Here is a 16,099-nt window from a genome sequence, read left to right on the forward strand (position 1 = left end):
CTGAAGGGGGAAGGGGCATTGTCTGCGTCCATCAAAACAAATCACCGCGGAAGTGACGTTTGCGAGAAATTATTGTCGCCAAAACTCTGTAATAATGCCACGTGTCAATCACGACAAAAAGCCATTGGCAAGCTCACCTCTGTTACCGTGGTCCCGAGCGTACCCGATTATTATTGTATCTCCTTCTCCTTCACTTCATCCCCTCCATTTCCATTTCATTTCTACTGCCACTGATGATCTGCGCAAGATAGATAGGGACTCCATAGCTCTCTCTTCTCCCCCTTCCCCCCTCCTTCTTCGATTTTTTTTTTTTGGTGTTTTCACTTTTTTCTTCAGTTCATCTTCTTCTTCCTCTCCAAGTTTTTGAGTTTCTTCCTATTTGGGTTTCTGCCTTGTCTTCTACATTCTGTACCTGGAAACCCTAATCCTCCAGTGTCCTGTTTCACCACCCAATCTGAAGAAAAGATGATGCCTCAGAGGTTGAAGCAGCAGGGGATGATGCAGCAGTCGCTCTACCATCACCCCGGTCTCATAGCTGCTCCTCAGGTTCTTCCTCTTTTCACTTGGGTTTGCTTCTTTAATTCTCCTCCTATGTCCTCTCATCCCGAACTGTACTTGGGTGCTCGCCTGACCTTGTTTGCTGTTGTTTTACGCTCAATCAGTCATAATTACTAGTTGAGGGGTGAAATTAAATTGAGTTCAGCTATGGATACATACTTCTGTAGTTTCGGTGTCAGGCTTTGTTTGGGTGCCAAGGTTTATTCAGTAGGAAAACATTTACCTTTCCATGTGTAATACTTCTCTAGTAACAAGTTCGTATTCGTCCGATGTTCTTTTGATTGGAGAAATTCTTGTTCTTGGGTATGCAGTGTTGGATGAGAACCCAAAAAAAACAAAAAATGAAACGTATAATTGCTGTTTCTCTATTCCTTGAACATTGAAAGCAATGAATTTTGGGAGAATTTTATATATTTTACCTCGTGGAAAATGGTTGTAGAAGCGTAGTCCGCATGGGCCAAACTGACTTTGGCCAATTGCTCCGACATACAGTTCCTATGATTGGCCTTTGTGACGAACCAAGCGAATCCGGATTGAACTTGAGAGATTCACTGGCAGAATTGATATTTATATTTCCCAAAAGATTCATATCATCTGAATGATTATTCCCTCGCTAAGATTCATTTGGGCTGGACGAAATTGCTGAGGATTGCCAATTGAATTGATAAGTATTTTTGGATTACCAGAACTTCCTAGAGCTCTTCTTAAGATTTTTCTGGATCCATGTGGCCTTTTTCATTCTTTCGGTATGGCTTCTAAAGCTGTATGATGTGCAAGTTGAAGAATTATTTTTAGCAGTAAGACAAAACTAATATATGGGATCATTTTGCTCTCACAGTCTATGGACACATCCTCATTTAGGATAAATTAGGTCCAGGGGTTTCAATCTTAACATTGAATTCTGCCAACTATTTGTATCCTTGTATGATTGAAAAGCTACAGAACAGATTTCTTTCTTGTGTGAGTTCATGATTGTATAGGAGCTGGTGTGGGTCTGTCTGATGGGACTTACAATCTTTTATATCTTTTGATTTAAAGCTACAAGGGCATGGCGATATTGTGAAAATATACATCTTGCTAGTGCTGTTAGTTGCCCTTCTGATTAGCCATATTACCAAAAGGAACCAACTGTAGATGAAAAGTTTAAAAGGTAAGAGTCTCGGGTTTTTGGCTGTAATGCGTTTAGATCGAAGGTAGTGCTCTTACTTTCTTAATTGATAAGTTCTGATGTCTCTATTTTCATGTGGCTTCTGCATTAATTGGGAATAGCACATTGGGAGTGTAGATATTTTGTTTTGAAGGTTTCTCTCCATTTCCATTTTCTTTGTTTTCACATTTTCATTTTGCAGATAGAGCCTATCTTGAGTGGAAATCTGCCTCCTGGGTTTGATTCAAGTACATGCCGCAGTGTGTGAGTGTCAGAATAGAAATTTTCCTTTTATTTTTATCTTTTCACCTTTCTCTTTTCTTTAAATTTCCCCCTTTTCTATTTTTCGGCTAATCTTTCTCTGTGTGCTTTTGGTTCTGGGCATGACTGACTTTATCTTTTGTTGTTCTAGAGGCTGTGGTTTGGCCATACGTGTAGCTGCTATCACTTCCTTTATTGTTAGCTACTTTGATAATATAAATTTGCTTTCGGTGATGGTACTTATTTTCTCTTTTCATTATAAGTTTTGACCCTATCTGGTGTAAATCACAGGTATGTTGGAAACATTCATCCGCAAGTTAATGAACTCCTTCTTCAAGAGGTTTTCTCAAGTACAGGTCCGATTGAGGGCTGCAAGCTTATCAGGAAAGAGAAGGTTAGATTAAAGTATATAATTTTGAAGCCATTGTAACTTATGGATAGTGACAATGTTAGTGAACTGTGATTCTCAAGGCATCTAGATCAATACATTCATATGAATGAAGGCGTGTAATAAATCTTTGTATGTACAATTCATTCTCATTAGTCTCTGCAGATACTTTAAGGATTTATCTCCCTGTTCCTGAGTCTTACTTTTCTTGGAACTTTCCCTATATGCAGTCCTCCTATGGCTTTGTGGATTACTTTGATCGTAGATGTGCTGCACTTGCTATTGTGTCTCTAAATGGCCGTCATTTGTAAGTTGCAGTTCTTATTTAATTTGTTTTACTTTCAACAGTGTCCTGGTTAACAATTTGTAGATTTGTAGGTTTGGGCAGCCTATTAAAGTTAACTGGGCTTATGCTAGCAGCCAAAGAGAGGACACTTCAGGTTTGTAGATATATATTCATCCAAAGAAACGTTTTTGATTAATTAGGCTGCTTTGTTTGTTCATGTGGTCCATGTAACTTTTCTTATGCAGGGCACTTCCACATTTTTGTTGGCGATCTAAGCCCAGAGATTACAGATGCAACGTTATTTGCATGCTTCTCTGTTTATTCTAGTTGCTCGTAAGTGCTCGGTTCTAACTTCTTTAATTATCTTCCTAACCATGTCTAGCAAAGATTCAACAATCTAAAAATAAGAAGGGATCTCCTGGTTGTGATTGGAGTATGTATAGAGAATTTCCTTTTCTCACACTTAGTGTAAGTTGTATGATTGATTACAGGGATGCTAGGGTCATGTGGGATCAAAAGACTGGACGTTCAAGGGGTTTTGGGTTTGTGTCATTTCGGAATCAGCAGGTTTTTTTTTTTTTTGGACATTTTCTTCTTTAGGTCGTCATGTTTTCTCTTACGACTGGCTTTGCTTACCTTTATATGAAACGTTGTCTCTTTAATGACCGATGATGCTTCATTTTTCGTGCAGGAAGCACAAAATGCCATTAATGACATGAATGGTACACAACATTCTTGGTTATAGTATTTTCTTCTCCAATGATATTTCATGTTAATGTAGCTTTTTCCTTTATTTTTGTTGGATAAGTGGCCTCACCTAGGACTCTTGTGCAAGGGGTTATTTGTCCGATCACTTACACTGACTATTGGGGATGTAATTTTTCCCTTTGAATTTGTATTTAGTAAATTCATCAGCAATCATTTGAAATAAAGAACCAACACAAACCCACCCAATCCCCACCCCCCCAAGGCCCCCCCCCCTCTTCTTCCTCTCTCTCCGGGTGCCCAAAGAAAAAAAAGAATAAAAAGAAAAAATGCATGGGGTCAGTTTCTCTTGATTCAATATTGAAGAGGTTTTTAGTTTTATGGAAAGGAAAATGGGATGAACAAAGTAAGCGATTACCCACTAGCATAAGGGCATGTTCCACACCTTTAAAGGATGATGCCAAATTTGTAGAAACTTGTTAAAAATTTAGTTTTTATATTGAGATACTTAGCCATATTTGATCAAAAACTAGGTAGATTGACTGAATACACATAGATCAGCAGCATGGAAACTTTAATTGTATTTTCTATATATTAGATGTATTTTTAGCTAATTCATTTCAGATACAATATGATAGGGAAGTGGCTTGGCAGTCGGCAGATACGCTGTAACTGGGCAGCGAAAGGTGCTAGTGCCAGTGATGACAAGCAGAGTTCAGATGCCAAAAGTGTTCTGGAGCTGACAAGTGGAACATCAGGTTAGCTTCTAAGCACGTGACTCGGATTATCAGTCAGAGGTCAGATGCCAAAAGGGTAATTGATGTATCCACTGCAGGGTTTCGATTTACTATTACGTAGTTAAATTTATTTTTAAGTACATTTGTTGCTACATATTTTGTTGAGTATTTGAAGGGAGAACTGACATTCAGTTAAATGAAGTGGGAGGTGTTGCTTCCTTGATGTTACTGCTTTTTTATGGCTTAAGCTGATTTCAGTTAAATTAACGCTGTTAATTTCCAGTTACGGTTTCGAACCCAAAGTGTCTTAATGGAGTAAACGTTTAGGACTACTTGATACATTTAGGACTGAAGGTGAAACTTTTTTGCATCGTTTTATGACTTCCACTGTAAATTTGCCTTTATTTTTTATTAACTCAATTGATGATTGTTTCTCACCTTTCAGAGCTTCGAGTCATACCAAATCCCTTCCATTGAATTTTACTTCCAGCAATATTGGACATTTAAGTCAGAAAGTAAAGTGATATATGGGACTACTTACACTTATTTTCTTCTCTTTTTGTTGACGAGCAGATGATGGCCAGGAGCGAGCCACTGATGAGTCTCCAGAAAACAACCCCCTATGTAGAACTGTTTATGTTGGCAATCTTGCACCAGAAGTGAGTCTGTCAGTATATTTTATAGCTACTGTCTTGGTTCCCAATATATAGCATGGTTGAAGATAAACTTAGCATTATCAAATTTTCATTATCATTGGTAAAAGGATAATGGAAAACGGATTCTATTTTGGTGATGCTGTTCTAATAAGCAATACATGAAGACGTGCTCTTGCAACCAAGCTATCTTATATCTGGTTGCCATCACTTCTTACAGATGGAAATGAATTTCCTAATGGTTGCTTTGAATAGAGATGGGCTAGGAATGTCCAATATTCATATAGTTAAGGATATAGATTGGATAGATATGCAGTATTGAGTTGATTGATTAGATTTATTCCTCCTACTTGGTTTCAAAAATGTTAAATCCTCCTAAATTGTCCCTAATAATCCTCCTAATACTCATATATGTTAAATGGCCCTTGCATGTTGTGTAGTTTGCTACTCATGGCACTGCGAGTAGGGTTCCTGAATTAGTGAGATTTTTAGATAGATTATTAGGAGGATATAGGGGCTCTCTTTTGGTTTTCCTTACATTGGTTGGCCCCAGGTGCCGGTTCTATTGATTTATTCTCCACTGTGCAACATTCCCCCACCCCAACAACCAAAAGAAAAAAAAATTATTGAAAGGCTGAACCTTAAATATGCCGTGGCTTTAAAATTTTGTTTCACTGGCCCTTGTAAGTCTTACAAGGATAATGAGTTTCTTGCAGGTGTTGATACTTAGATATGTTTCTTGGATACTCTGTTACAGGTTAATTCAGCAGAACTTCATAGGCATTTTCATGCCCTTGGTGCTGGAGTCATAGAGGACGTACGGGTGCAACGTGATAAAGGTTTTGGGTTTGTGAGATACAGCACCCATGGTGAAGCAGCTCTGGCGATTCAGATGGGCAATGCACGAATTCTCTGTGGCAAACCAATTAAGGTGCATGTCCTGATTTATATTGAATCTTCGGAATTTAGGTGTTTTACATTAACATGATTGGTCTCTAATTTGAAATCACTCTTCCTATTGACCAGACTTTAAATGGTTCGATAAAGATTATCTTGAGCTTGGTATCTTTCTTTTTTATTCTTCTCATCGGTGTAGTTGCTTCACTAACGGCATGAAGTTTTTTCACCATTCAAACAAAGGAAAAGATCGAAAATTTCCCACCCACCTGAAAAGTGCTCTGCGGGTCTATAGATTAGGGGAAACAGTTCCCAATTTTTTGTTCCAGATACTTTAGGTCGTGTTCACTGAGACTAAAGATGATCTCTTGCTGCAGTGCTCATGGGGTAACAAGCCTACATTACCCGGGACAAGCTCCGCTCCTCTCCCTCCACCGGCAGCTCCACACGTACCGGGGTTCTCAGCTGCCGACCTTGCACTTTATGAGCGCCAGGTGGCCCTCAGCAAGATGGCTGGCATGCAAGCCCTCATGCACCCGCAAGCCCAGCACGCGCTCAAGCAGATGGGGATGGGCCCTGGCACGGCCAGTCAGGCAATTTATGACAGTGGGTTCCCAAGCGTTGCGACGACCCAACAACTCATGTATTACCAGTAATTGTCATATATACGGGATTTCTACACGTTGCTTCCTTACATAATTATTGGGCTGAATAAGTGTTCAAGAATCAGACAGTGGTCTGTTCTTGATCCCAGCTGTTGTATGAGATGATATCACACGTGTACTGCTGTTTGTAACTGTACTTTTGTATAACGAGTGTATTGGTGTTGTTATCAGTGTTAGTGCTGGATGTTTTCCGACCCTACTTCGGCAGTGTTACGAGTGACGGCCCCATGATCGTGATTTCGGCTTTCTTTCACTTGGGGTTTTCAACAGCGGCAGGTATGATAGTGGATCCAACAGCTTTTAACACTGGCATCCGTTCAATACGCTTGCAGATCTGATGCCACCGGTTGTTTCAAGTTTATTTTCTATGATCCCACTTGTCGGTTTTGGTGAATTTTAGGGAAAAAAAGGTACAGGCATATCACGAGTATCGAGAATTTTTTTTTTTTTTACGAATCTTGATATTCGAAAATTCAATTGAACTTAATTAATTAATTAATTCAGTCAAATCGGATTGGTCTATTAAGAGGTAAAATTCTGTTATAGGGGATTTTATTCATTCACAATATTCGAATTTGAGATTTTGCTTAAGAAAAATAAGTGTTGAATCACTTGAATTAATTCATATCGATGAATATAGAGCATCTTAGTTGTTGGTTAAATCAAAGGTGCTTTATTTATATGGAAAGCTCATGAAAGTGCAAAATACATGATGATGCTTCTCGTGGGTGCTATCTTTTCAGTCACCCTCTTCGAGAAGAAAAGCAATACTGGAAAATGGTAGATATGTCGCACATTTCCATTTCCGATTCCATTTAAATGTTGCGTGCATATTTGATTTGATGTGCAAATCTTAAGACGTTTCGAAATGATATGATTGTACCATGTCAAGACGTGTGGGCCTACACGCTCCACTAGCCGGTGGCGATTGTGATGTTTGGCCCCAGTGTTATGTTCTTGGTCGAGGTATGCGTCTGTCTTGGTTGGCCATCAGGCTGATAATCAATACTCTGCTGCTGTCTTCATTTAGATAGGATCGGGCGGCCGCCATTGGTTTTCTATGTACTTACGAGACCATTTGGATGTGGACGGCAATGCTGATAATATAAACTTTACCGTTACTTCATTTGGCAAGTTACAAGCTCCGCAACAATTATCTCATCGATTCTTGACATAGATACTGAAAATGGTGGCAAGGTGTTATTTTTTTTTTTCCCCCCGAAGATAAACGCCTTTACTTCCTATCTTTCCAGTTTTTCGCTAAAGAAACCTAATCAATGGGAAGCTTTTAAAGATTTCGAACCACCGCGTTTGTGACCTCTTGTGCACCAGTTTTTTTTTTTTTTATTTCGATGGCCTTCATCCAGTGTTTCGGGTCACATCGTAAGTCGATCAATAAGGTTCTCTGGACACGGTTAAGCGCCCCTGCTCATCTGCCGAAGCAGAACGATAGCAGAACCAGAAAATTTCTTCAAAAAAATAGAAGAAAATGGTCAAAATTAAATTTCTATTCTTTTTCAAAAATTTATTGGAAGTCAATAATTAAGCTTTACTACTTGCAAGTCCGTCCCTCCAAAACATCATTCGATGAACAAACGTTGTCTACCCCCAACAAAAATCCTCAGCTCCTTCCTTTCTCATTTCCTATGTTAACAATATATAACTTCTCTCTATATATATATATATATATATATATTTGTGTATAATTGGCCGTGTATAACTAATGGTGAGAAATGTTTCGCCGGGACTAAAGCGCGAGAATCCCAGCCGAGAATATCTGTCCTTCGGAGTACGGCGAGCTCGACAAGTTCACCGACCTCGAGGCGTCCGACCTGCACCGCTCCTTCCGCTCGTCCATCACAATCTGCCTCGACCGGCACTCCGTGCTGCAGAACGCTTTCTCTCCCCTGCAAAACAACCATCCCATACGTAACATGAGAAACCATCACCCGAGTGTCCGCTGTCATCTTACGAAACGGTGGAGAGATGATTCGTGGAATTTACCCGACTAATAATTTATTAATATGAAAATTATTTACCTGTACATGTAGATATCTTCTCCCTCGAGCTTCTTCCCACAGGAATGGCAAGAACTCAGAAACTCGGACGTGGGGAAGACCGCAAGATCCTGTTGACTCGGCGTTGACTCAGCACTGCAGCAGTACTCTCGACCGTCATAGAACACCTTAGTACACGGCTGGTAGTTCGGTCCGTCATACGATGTCACGTACGTGTAATTCTCCGGGTCATCATCGACCAAATCCACTCGGCCGGAATCTGCCCCGACCTTCCCCGGCCGGCTCACTCTTGTGGGGTTACAGATGCAGTACCTAGTCCGGACTCCGGACCCTGGCCAACCACTTGGCTTTTCCATGGCTGCAACTATGCCTAGGCCGACCCCTCCAAGGTCGTAGTCCCTGAGGCCTCGAGGGGAATGAGTCTTCATGTCCAAGGGGCCTCTCGGGCTCATGGCTGCATCAAAGAGGCTCGCCCCGCTGCTGCCGGCCGAGACTAGGAGCTCCGATATCTTCCCGATCACTGACCGCTGCCTCTTCCCCAACATCTTGTATATTGGTCGCTATGCGTGTACAATTGAATTTGTGATGTTGGGTGAAGTGGGAGGAGATACGTTGGGGGAGTGTATTTTGTGTGTTAGGAAATCTCCACAAAGTTGCGACAATTTATGATGGGGTGCTTAAAGTAGGCCCCTCAACATGGATGATTTTGCTTTTTTTCTTTTTCTTTTTCTTTTTTAGTTTTTATAAAAATTATTATTATTATTATGGGGGTAGATGAGAAAAATGAAAAGGCCCCCGCACTATCATATATTTGCATATCTATCCTCGTATCTTTGTTGCAAGTCCTTATCAAAAGCTCAGATCCTTTGAAATTGAAATGACCCGTAAGACACTACTGCTCACAAGAATAAGAAAATGAATAAGAGTGATAAACTTTAGCGGGCAAATACGAGAGTGAGATTTTTAGTTTATATAATATAAGAATATGTTGTCATTTATTAGAAATATTTGGTTGTTCAACTCCTGAAAAGTCACTCTCATCCTCATATAATCTATTTTTGAAAACTTAAAATTTTAAATTAATAAAATAATAATTTTTGACTATCGAGGTAGGTTAGCTTTCTTGCATTCATGACATAATTCCAAAATCTCAAGAGTTTGGCTCGGTAGTTGTCTACGGTATTTCACATTCTTTATTAAAGTTTAAATTTTCTTGAGATCGGATAGTAGAATTTATTATGTGAATTCTCTAAATGGAGCGTGAATGGTCCGTGTTTAATTCATCTGAAGAAGTGAACCAGTCGAAGTGTGCACAACTTGACCCATGCATGGTCTACTAACGTATTAAACGAAAAATAAAAGGGCATAATTCCAAACTTGGGGTTTCAAAAGTGACCAGGGGATGTATATAAACTTCAAACACTAATGTTGGGGGTCTGTCCTGCAATTATTATTGACTAAAGGAGATGGGTAGGAAAGCAAATTCCCTTTTTCATTTCTTGAAAAAAGACCAAGAAATCATTGGGCTACACACCATTATCAAAAACGGGATTCCATTTTAAATATTGTTAAAGGTCACTTTTCCAGTGGGCCCAGTCTTAAACGTCCCATTGCCTAGTGGCTGGGCCCCATCATTTTTTGGTTTTCTTGCCAATATTTTCCGTGCTGGGACCCACATAAAAGATTCCAAGTCCATCCGCTGCCGTTGATTTTGGGTCCTCGTGGCAGATATCTGAGGCGGGTCACTCAGTGAATGATTGCTGAAACCACTAAACAAAGAGGGGGCCTGACCGACAGCGTGGGTCCCATCTGAAAATCGACTGGGTCAGGGCTTCATGGGCTTTCGTGACCACATCCCGACTTTTCTTTGTTGGGTGTCAATTTAATCGCTGTTCCCTTTAATCAACGGCACCAATTTTGAATCGCAGTTAGAAAGGGAGTTTAATGTAGTAACTTCGCTTTCGATTCGTCATCAAGGGATTGTTTATTCAATTTCTATTTCTAAGTAGTACGATCTCTGTGTTCCTTTATTTTTTTTCTTCTCGATCCATAAACTTGATTTGTAATTAAAAAAAAAAAACATATAAATCGCGTGCCCTTTCTTTTTATCTCCTCCTTCATCATTATTATTCCAAAGAAATGCTTTTGTAAAATCAACCGTACTTTGCATTCCATAATCCCATTAATAAAATGTTCTGGGCATTTCTTCGTACTAGTTTATCACTATGGATTCTGGTACGTCTTCGTCAGTGTAACCAAAATACCGTATAGACTACAAACATGACCACTTTTATATCTAAATGAACTCGTTAAACATGGAATTTCTCTCTCTTTTTTTTTTTGCACGGATTGGAATTTACTTTCGAGAAATACCTTTCAGATAATAAATACAATACGACTTATCCAAAAAAAAAAACAATATAATACGATCCGGACTCAAAGATCTGTACTTATTTTTGTTTAGAGTTTTTTTTAACCCTTTTTGTATGGTAATAAATATAAATCAACCTCATGCATTTTTTTTATCCGACGTGTTCAGTCTTTGTCCCATTAATCCTCGGGTTTCGTGAACTCCCAACAACAAATGAAACTAGTAATCGCACCAAAGGCGCTCTGATGGCTCTAAAGAGTTTCGAATTCGAAATCGGTTGGATAATTGAACTCATCTTTAATCGTTATATCAAACCCTTTGAATTTTTTTTTTATTTCCCTTATTCAGACTTCTCACAACTAATGTCATTCTATAGGCCCACGGGTGGTCCTCTTTTTTGTTTATTCTGCAAAATATAGTTAACAGCTCGAAGCATATATAACATTTTCATGGAATTTTTGTACTTGTTTTACTTATGATATATACATTTTGTTTGCTCTAAAGTTTCACATGTTTTATTGGTTGGTAGCAATGCTCCTGACACATGAACTTATATCATGAGCCACCTAGATTCTAGCTAGGTGCGTTAGGGATGTGTCTCTCTGAGCGAGACACCAACGTACAGCACCACTCATCTTTCCTTGGACCAGTGCATCATACGACGGTCTCAAAGTCCTTTGGGACTAATCGATAACCGGGATTGATTGAGATTTGCATTGATGACGATCAACAAGGCTCGAGGAATGGCCCTGTTATGGAGGACAAGGGCCATCTGTTGAAGGTCCTACACTGCGGATCGGAGCACTTTGGAAAAGTAAAATAATAGGGAGAGATAAGGGTATAGAACATGAGAAACCTTTAACAGTCCACGTAGGCTAGTGGGTCCCTTTAACAGTCCACGTAGGTCACACGTAGGCAAAAATTGACGGAAGTTATAACGGAGGTCATTTTTGAGACATTTTAGAAAACTTATGGTTTTTTTTGTTACAAAACAAAATTTAGGACAAAATTGAGACATTTTACAAAATTTGGGTTTTTTTTTGTAATTTACCCAAAGTAAAATAATGGGAAAGATAAGGGTATAGAACATGAGAAACCTTAAAGATAAATTGAAATGCAAGTCGTATTCATGCGTTGACGCATTGAAGGCCCTACAATGAAACTCGAATTTAGTATTTAAAATGTTGCTCTAAAGAAAAGTATAAGCCTATAAATAAAAACTAAGAACCCATGCAAAACAAGGAGCAAAAAACTAGTATATTTGTAGTAAGATGAAATACACCTACAATAAATTGCCCTAGTAAATGTTATTGATATTCTAAAAGAATTATATCTAATCTACTTTATCTATGAAACAAAGAATAATAGTAGAAATTATAGATAATCTGATTAAACTATTATATTTATTTATATATATAAAGTAAAATGAACTACGTAATTTATTTATTTATTTATTATTTATATGAAATTGGCGACTAAATGTATGAACTTATTGTAATCTATATGATTAAACTTAAATATTTAAACTAAGTATGTCATGACATAATTATTTTCATCTACAATATATATATATATAGTAAAATGAATTTCACCTACAATAAATAGCCCCATCAAATGCTATCAATATTTTAAAAAAACTTATTTAATCTTATATATATATATACACACAACAAATAATAATAAATTATAATTAATCTAATTAAATAATAAGAAAATAAATGTTAGTAAAATTTAAACTACAAATAATTAATTAAGCATATATGTAAATTATGACTTCTCACTAATTACAAAAACTTACGAGTATGATAAAAAATAAAATTTAACGTGTGAAAGTAAGGATTTTGAATCATTGTCTTTTATATAGTAAAATTACTTACAAATTAATAATAAATACACATAATAGATGTCATTAAGTGAATAGTAAATGGAACCACATAAATCATTTTCAGCAGTTGTAATTTAACCTGAAACATTTATGTAATGATACAGTAAAAAAATTAAAAATTGTCTAAATACTCTAGCTGTTTTGAAAGAAACAATTTCTGAAAATCAGAATTTGTTTAATGAAATTCATCAGGATTTAATCTTACATTATATTACTAAAACAAAATGAATTAATTATTATGCATGAAAAATTCTTCGATGACATCGTCATTATCATTATTTGATACATAGTAAAATTAATTGCAATAAATGCTATCAATAAATGCAAAATCAATACATAAGATTTTTTTAAAATAATAAATTATCTAATAAATATTAGAATATTTTATATTGAAAATAATTAATTAAGAATATATATAAATTATCTCAACGCACTAATTATATATTTATGAGAATATTCAAAATAAAATTTAATAGGATTTTGAATTGCACCATTTCCAAAAGTGTATAAAATGAAATTTGTATATCTAAATACAATACATTTAATAAATATTTCTATTATATTGATAGTTAAATAAACATGCAACGTATATTAAATAAAATGATAAGTTGACTATACATGGGATTTTCAAAAAAATTGAACAAGACAATAATTCTACAGAATTATGGTCACATAAATATAAAATTTAATAAGTAAAATTATGGATATAATAAAACGTTATTTTGAAAAAAAAAGTTTGTAGAATCAAGTTTATATGCTTGCACTTAGCATCTGCAATGAATCTGGATTAAACAACTAAATAAATATTTAATACACTTTAAATAGGAGAATCAATACCAAGATTATCAACGAACTATTTAAAATCAATTTAATATATTTGGATTATTATTCAAAACTTTTACTTATTGTAAAGAACTCTAAAACTTGTGAATAATTCCTATTAACATATTATAATACTAACAAACGCATACAATTAGATATTAATGCAATTAAGTACTTCAAATGGAGATTCCATAGAATTTTATATTTACAAAATGTGTAATCAAGTATGTCTAAATATCTATAAAAAAAATCTGTTTAATGCACAAAGGATTAGAATAACATATAATACTCACTAATCGAGACTGTTTAACCGCAAAGTAATTATTGAAAATTTCGGTCTATTTTTATCAATTGATTGTTGAAAAATTTTGAAATTATTCTTTGAAAATAATTATTATAAAAATAATATCAAATGTGCATAAGATGAGCATTTTCGATGCAAACTTTTATAACAGCATATTATACATAGGACCTCCAAAAAAATTATTACAGGCCGCAATTATGTGCATACAAAATTATTACAGGACACTATGAACTATTTGTCATTAATTGAATAAAATAACGAAAACTTAAAAATAAGGTTGTTCTATGCACTATATAAAAAAAGTCGATACAAATGTTTAATATAATTGTTGAACTAAAATATGTGACAAATCTATATTAAACAATTCTCTTCACATCACTTTTTTCTCTCACTTATCTCTATTTCACCCCTTAATAGTTATAAGGTCATATTTCTTTATTGCTCGTCAATTTTTCAGAATTTGCAAGGAAATTGACAAATATAATTTTCTTGAATATGTAAATTGCTTTATAAGGTCTCAGGTTTGAGTATTATGAATGGTACAAATTCTTGATTGGAAAAATTTTTCCCATTATTGGGCCGATCCGGTTCCGGTTCAAACTAGATTAGTCATGACCCATTGGACTTCTGAATAACATGGTACATACAAAAAAAAATTACTTTGTAAATCTTGACTAATTTAAAATTTTGGTACGAATATGATAACCTGTAAATAGTAATATTATATATTCAAACAAGTAATAAAATTCATCATATCATTATTTTATTATGGGATTAATTTTACAAATAAACAAAAAAAACTACAATTATGCATTGGGGAAATGACACAATAAATCACAAACTTTGTCAATATTTTACGTTTTATCACGGACTATTTTATTCAAAAAAATACACAAACTATCGGTCTATTTTAGGTTTTGTCACGCCATTAATTTTCCATCAATTTTAACCTACATGATGTCGCTGGCTGCCGCCTCACAATTAAGGTCGCAGCCAGCACAACAATGACTGGTGACCCCGGGGTTTGTGGCAAGCGATAGGGCCCCATCAAACTGAATTGAGGGAACCCCCAATTCCGATTAGAATTCGGGGGTTCCGTCAATTCTGATCGGTGGGACCTCGCCACCGGCCACCAACCCCAATCGGGGTCGCCGGGATGGGAAAGCTAACGGTGTGGTAAAACTGATAGCGAATTAATAGTTTGTGTATTTTTTTTTAAAAAAATAACTTGCGATAAAACATAAAAAAATTGCAATATTTGTAATTTATTGTGTCATTTTCCTCTAATGCATTCAAATATTAGCATAACGTACAGACTATTAATAAATTGTAGAGTTATTTGAGTTGTTTGCTTGGATCCACACATAATGTGGTGTGCACATTAGTAACTCATAGAACGAAAATCAATTTGCACAACATCACACTTAGGGGAAGGTGCAATTTTAATTATGGAAGTGGAACTGTTGACTTTATATTTGAATATTCTCTTATAATTAGTGCGCTCATCACATTCATGTATTAACTAAGATAATTAGTTGTAAATAATTATGGAAGTGGAACTGTTGACTTTGTCATGTGATGTAACACTAGAATAGATAGGTGAATTAAAGTACGTGAATTAAAAGAATATATATATATATATATATATATATATGTATTAGTTAGATATTAAATGAAAACTAATGCAATCTCACCAAGACATTAATGGAAGAGCCAATTAGACCTAAAACCTACATTTAAAATGTCTATAATGAGCTACAAATCTTTGAGTGGACCACATATATGGTCAAATGCAAAGTCTTTCATTTCTTTCGTGTCAATTGTGTTCGTTCAACTACAGTTGCTGTTGAGGAAGAAAATCTACAGTGGTTTAACAAATGCACTAATCAGGCCCAATTATTAATCAATTTGGATAGCAAGTTGCAAAATCCATAGTAGTCTGATTAGTGAAGCGCAATTTGCAAAGAAATTAGATATGTCCTCCATATTTGCAAGATTACTTGATGTTTCTTTTCTTCGATTATATTACTTGATCTTTCTTTCTTAAAGCAATCTCTTTCTTAGCATAAAATTGCCATGCAAAAAGGAAATTATTCTTATTTCTTTGAAACTTTATACGTTCTATTTTTTTTTCTTTTGGTCTAAAGAAATTTTCCACCTTCTTAATTATTTCTTTCAACCGTATATCCATGGTACCTTTGGTATACTGGCTAAGACTTTTGTTCGAGCGTCAGTTTTGCTCTGACTCTCTAAATGCTTTTAGTTAATTTCAAACTCCTGCATTGACAAATAAAATCCACCAATAAAAAACTCAATTTGTGTTTGAGCTATGTTATCATGATTAACCTTATATATACATACTTTTATATTACGTTTGGTAACGAAGTTAACTTTGATTTAAT

The 16,099-nt window shown here is 35.8% G+C and overlaps 2 protein-coding genes across 2 annotated transcripts; one reads left to right on the forward strand and one right to left on the reverse strand.

The window, feature by feature from the left end:
• The first annotated feature begins 215 nt into the window (after positions 1 to 215).
• LOC116194950 (oligouridylate-binding protein 1-like) lies at positions 216 to 6,496 on the forward strand. The gene is made up of 12 exons (XM_031523882.1): positions 216 to 546; positions 1,908 to 1,969; positions 2,258 to 2,360; positions 2,585 to 2,661; positions 2,733 to 2,794; positions 2,886 to 2,973; positions 3,132 to 3,207; positions 3,332 to 3,362; positions 3,984 to 4,103; positions 4,656 to 4,741; positions 5,493 to 5,666; positions 6,010 to 6,496. Exons 1-12 carry the CDS (start codon positions 466 to 468, stop codon positions 6,286 to 6,288), a joined length of 1,239 nt encoding a protein of 412 aa, XP_031379742.1. The 5' UTR covers positions 216 to 465; the 3' UTR covers positions 6,289 to 6,496.
• A 1,291-nt stretch (positions 6,497 to 7,787) lies between these two features.
• On the reverse strand, positions 7,788 to 8,963 carry LOC116194951 (FCS-Like Zinc finger 13-like). Its single transcript, XM_031523883.1, has 2 exons — positions 8,337 to 8,963; positions 7,788 to 8,204 (listed from the first exon to the last, which is right to left on the reverse strand). Exons 1-2 carry the CDS (start codon positions 8,858 to 8,860, stop codon positions 8,045 to 8,047), a joined length of 684 nt encoding a protein of 227 aa, XP_031379743.1. The 5' UTR covers positions 8,861 to 8,963; the 3' UTR covers positions 7,788 to 8,044.
• Between the last annotated feature and the right edge of the window lie 7,136 nt (positions 8,964 to 16,099).

The sequence above is a fragment of the Punica granatum genome, chromosome 2 (assembly GCF_007655135.1).
Source record: "Punica granatum isolate Tunisia-2019 chromosome 2, ASM765513v2, whole genome shotgun sequence".
NCBI lineage: Eukaryota > Viridiplantae > Streptophyta > Magnoliopsida > Myrtales > Lythraceae > Punica > Punica granatum.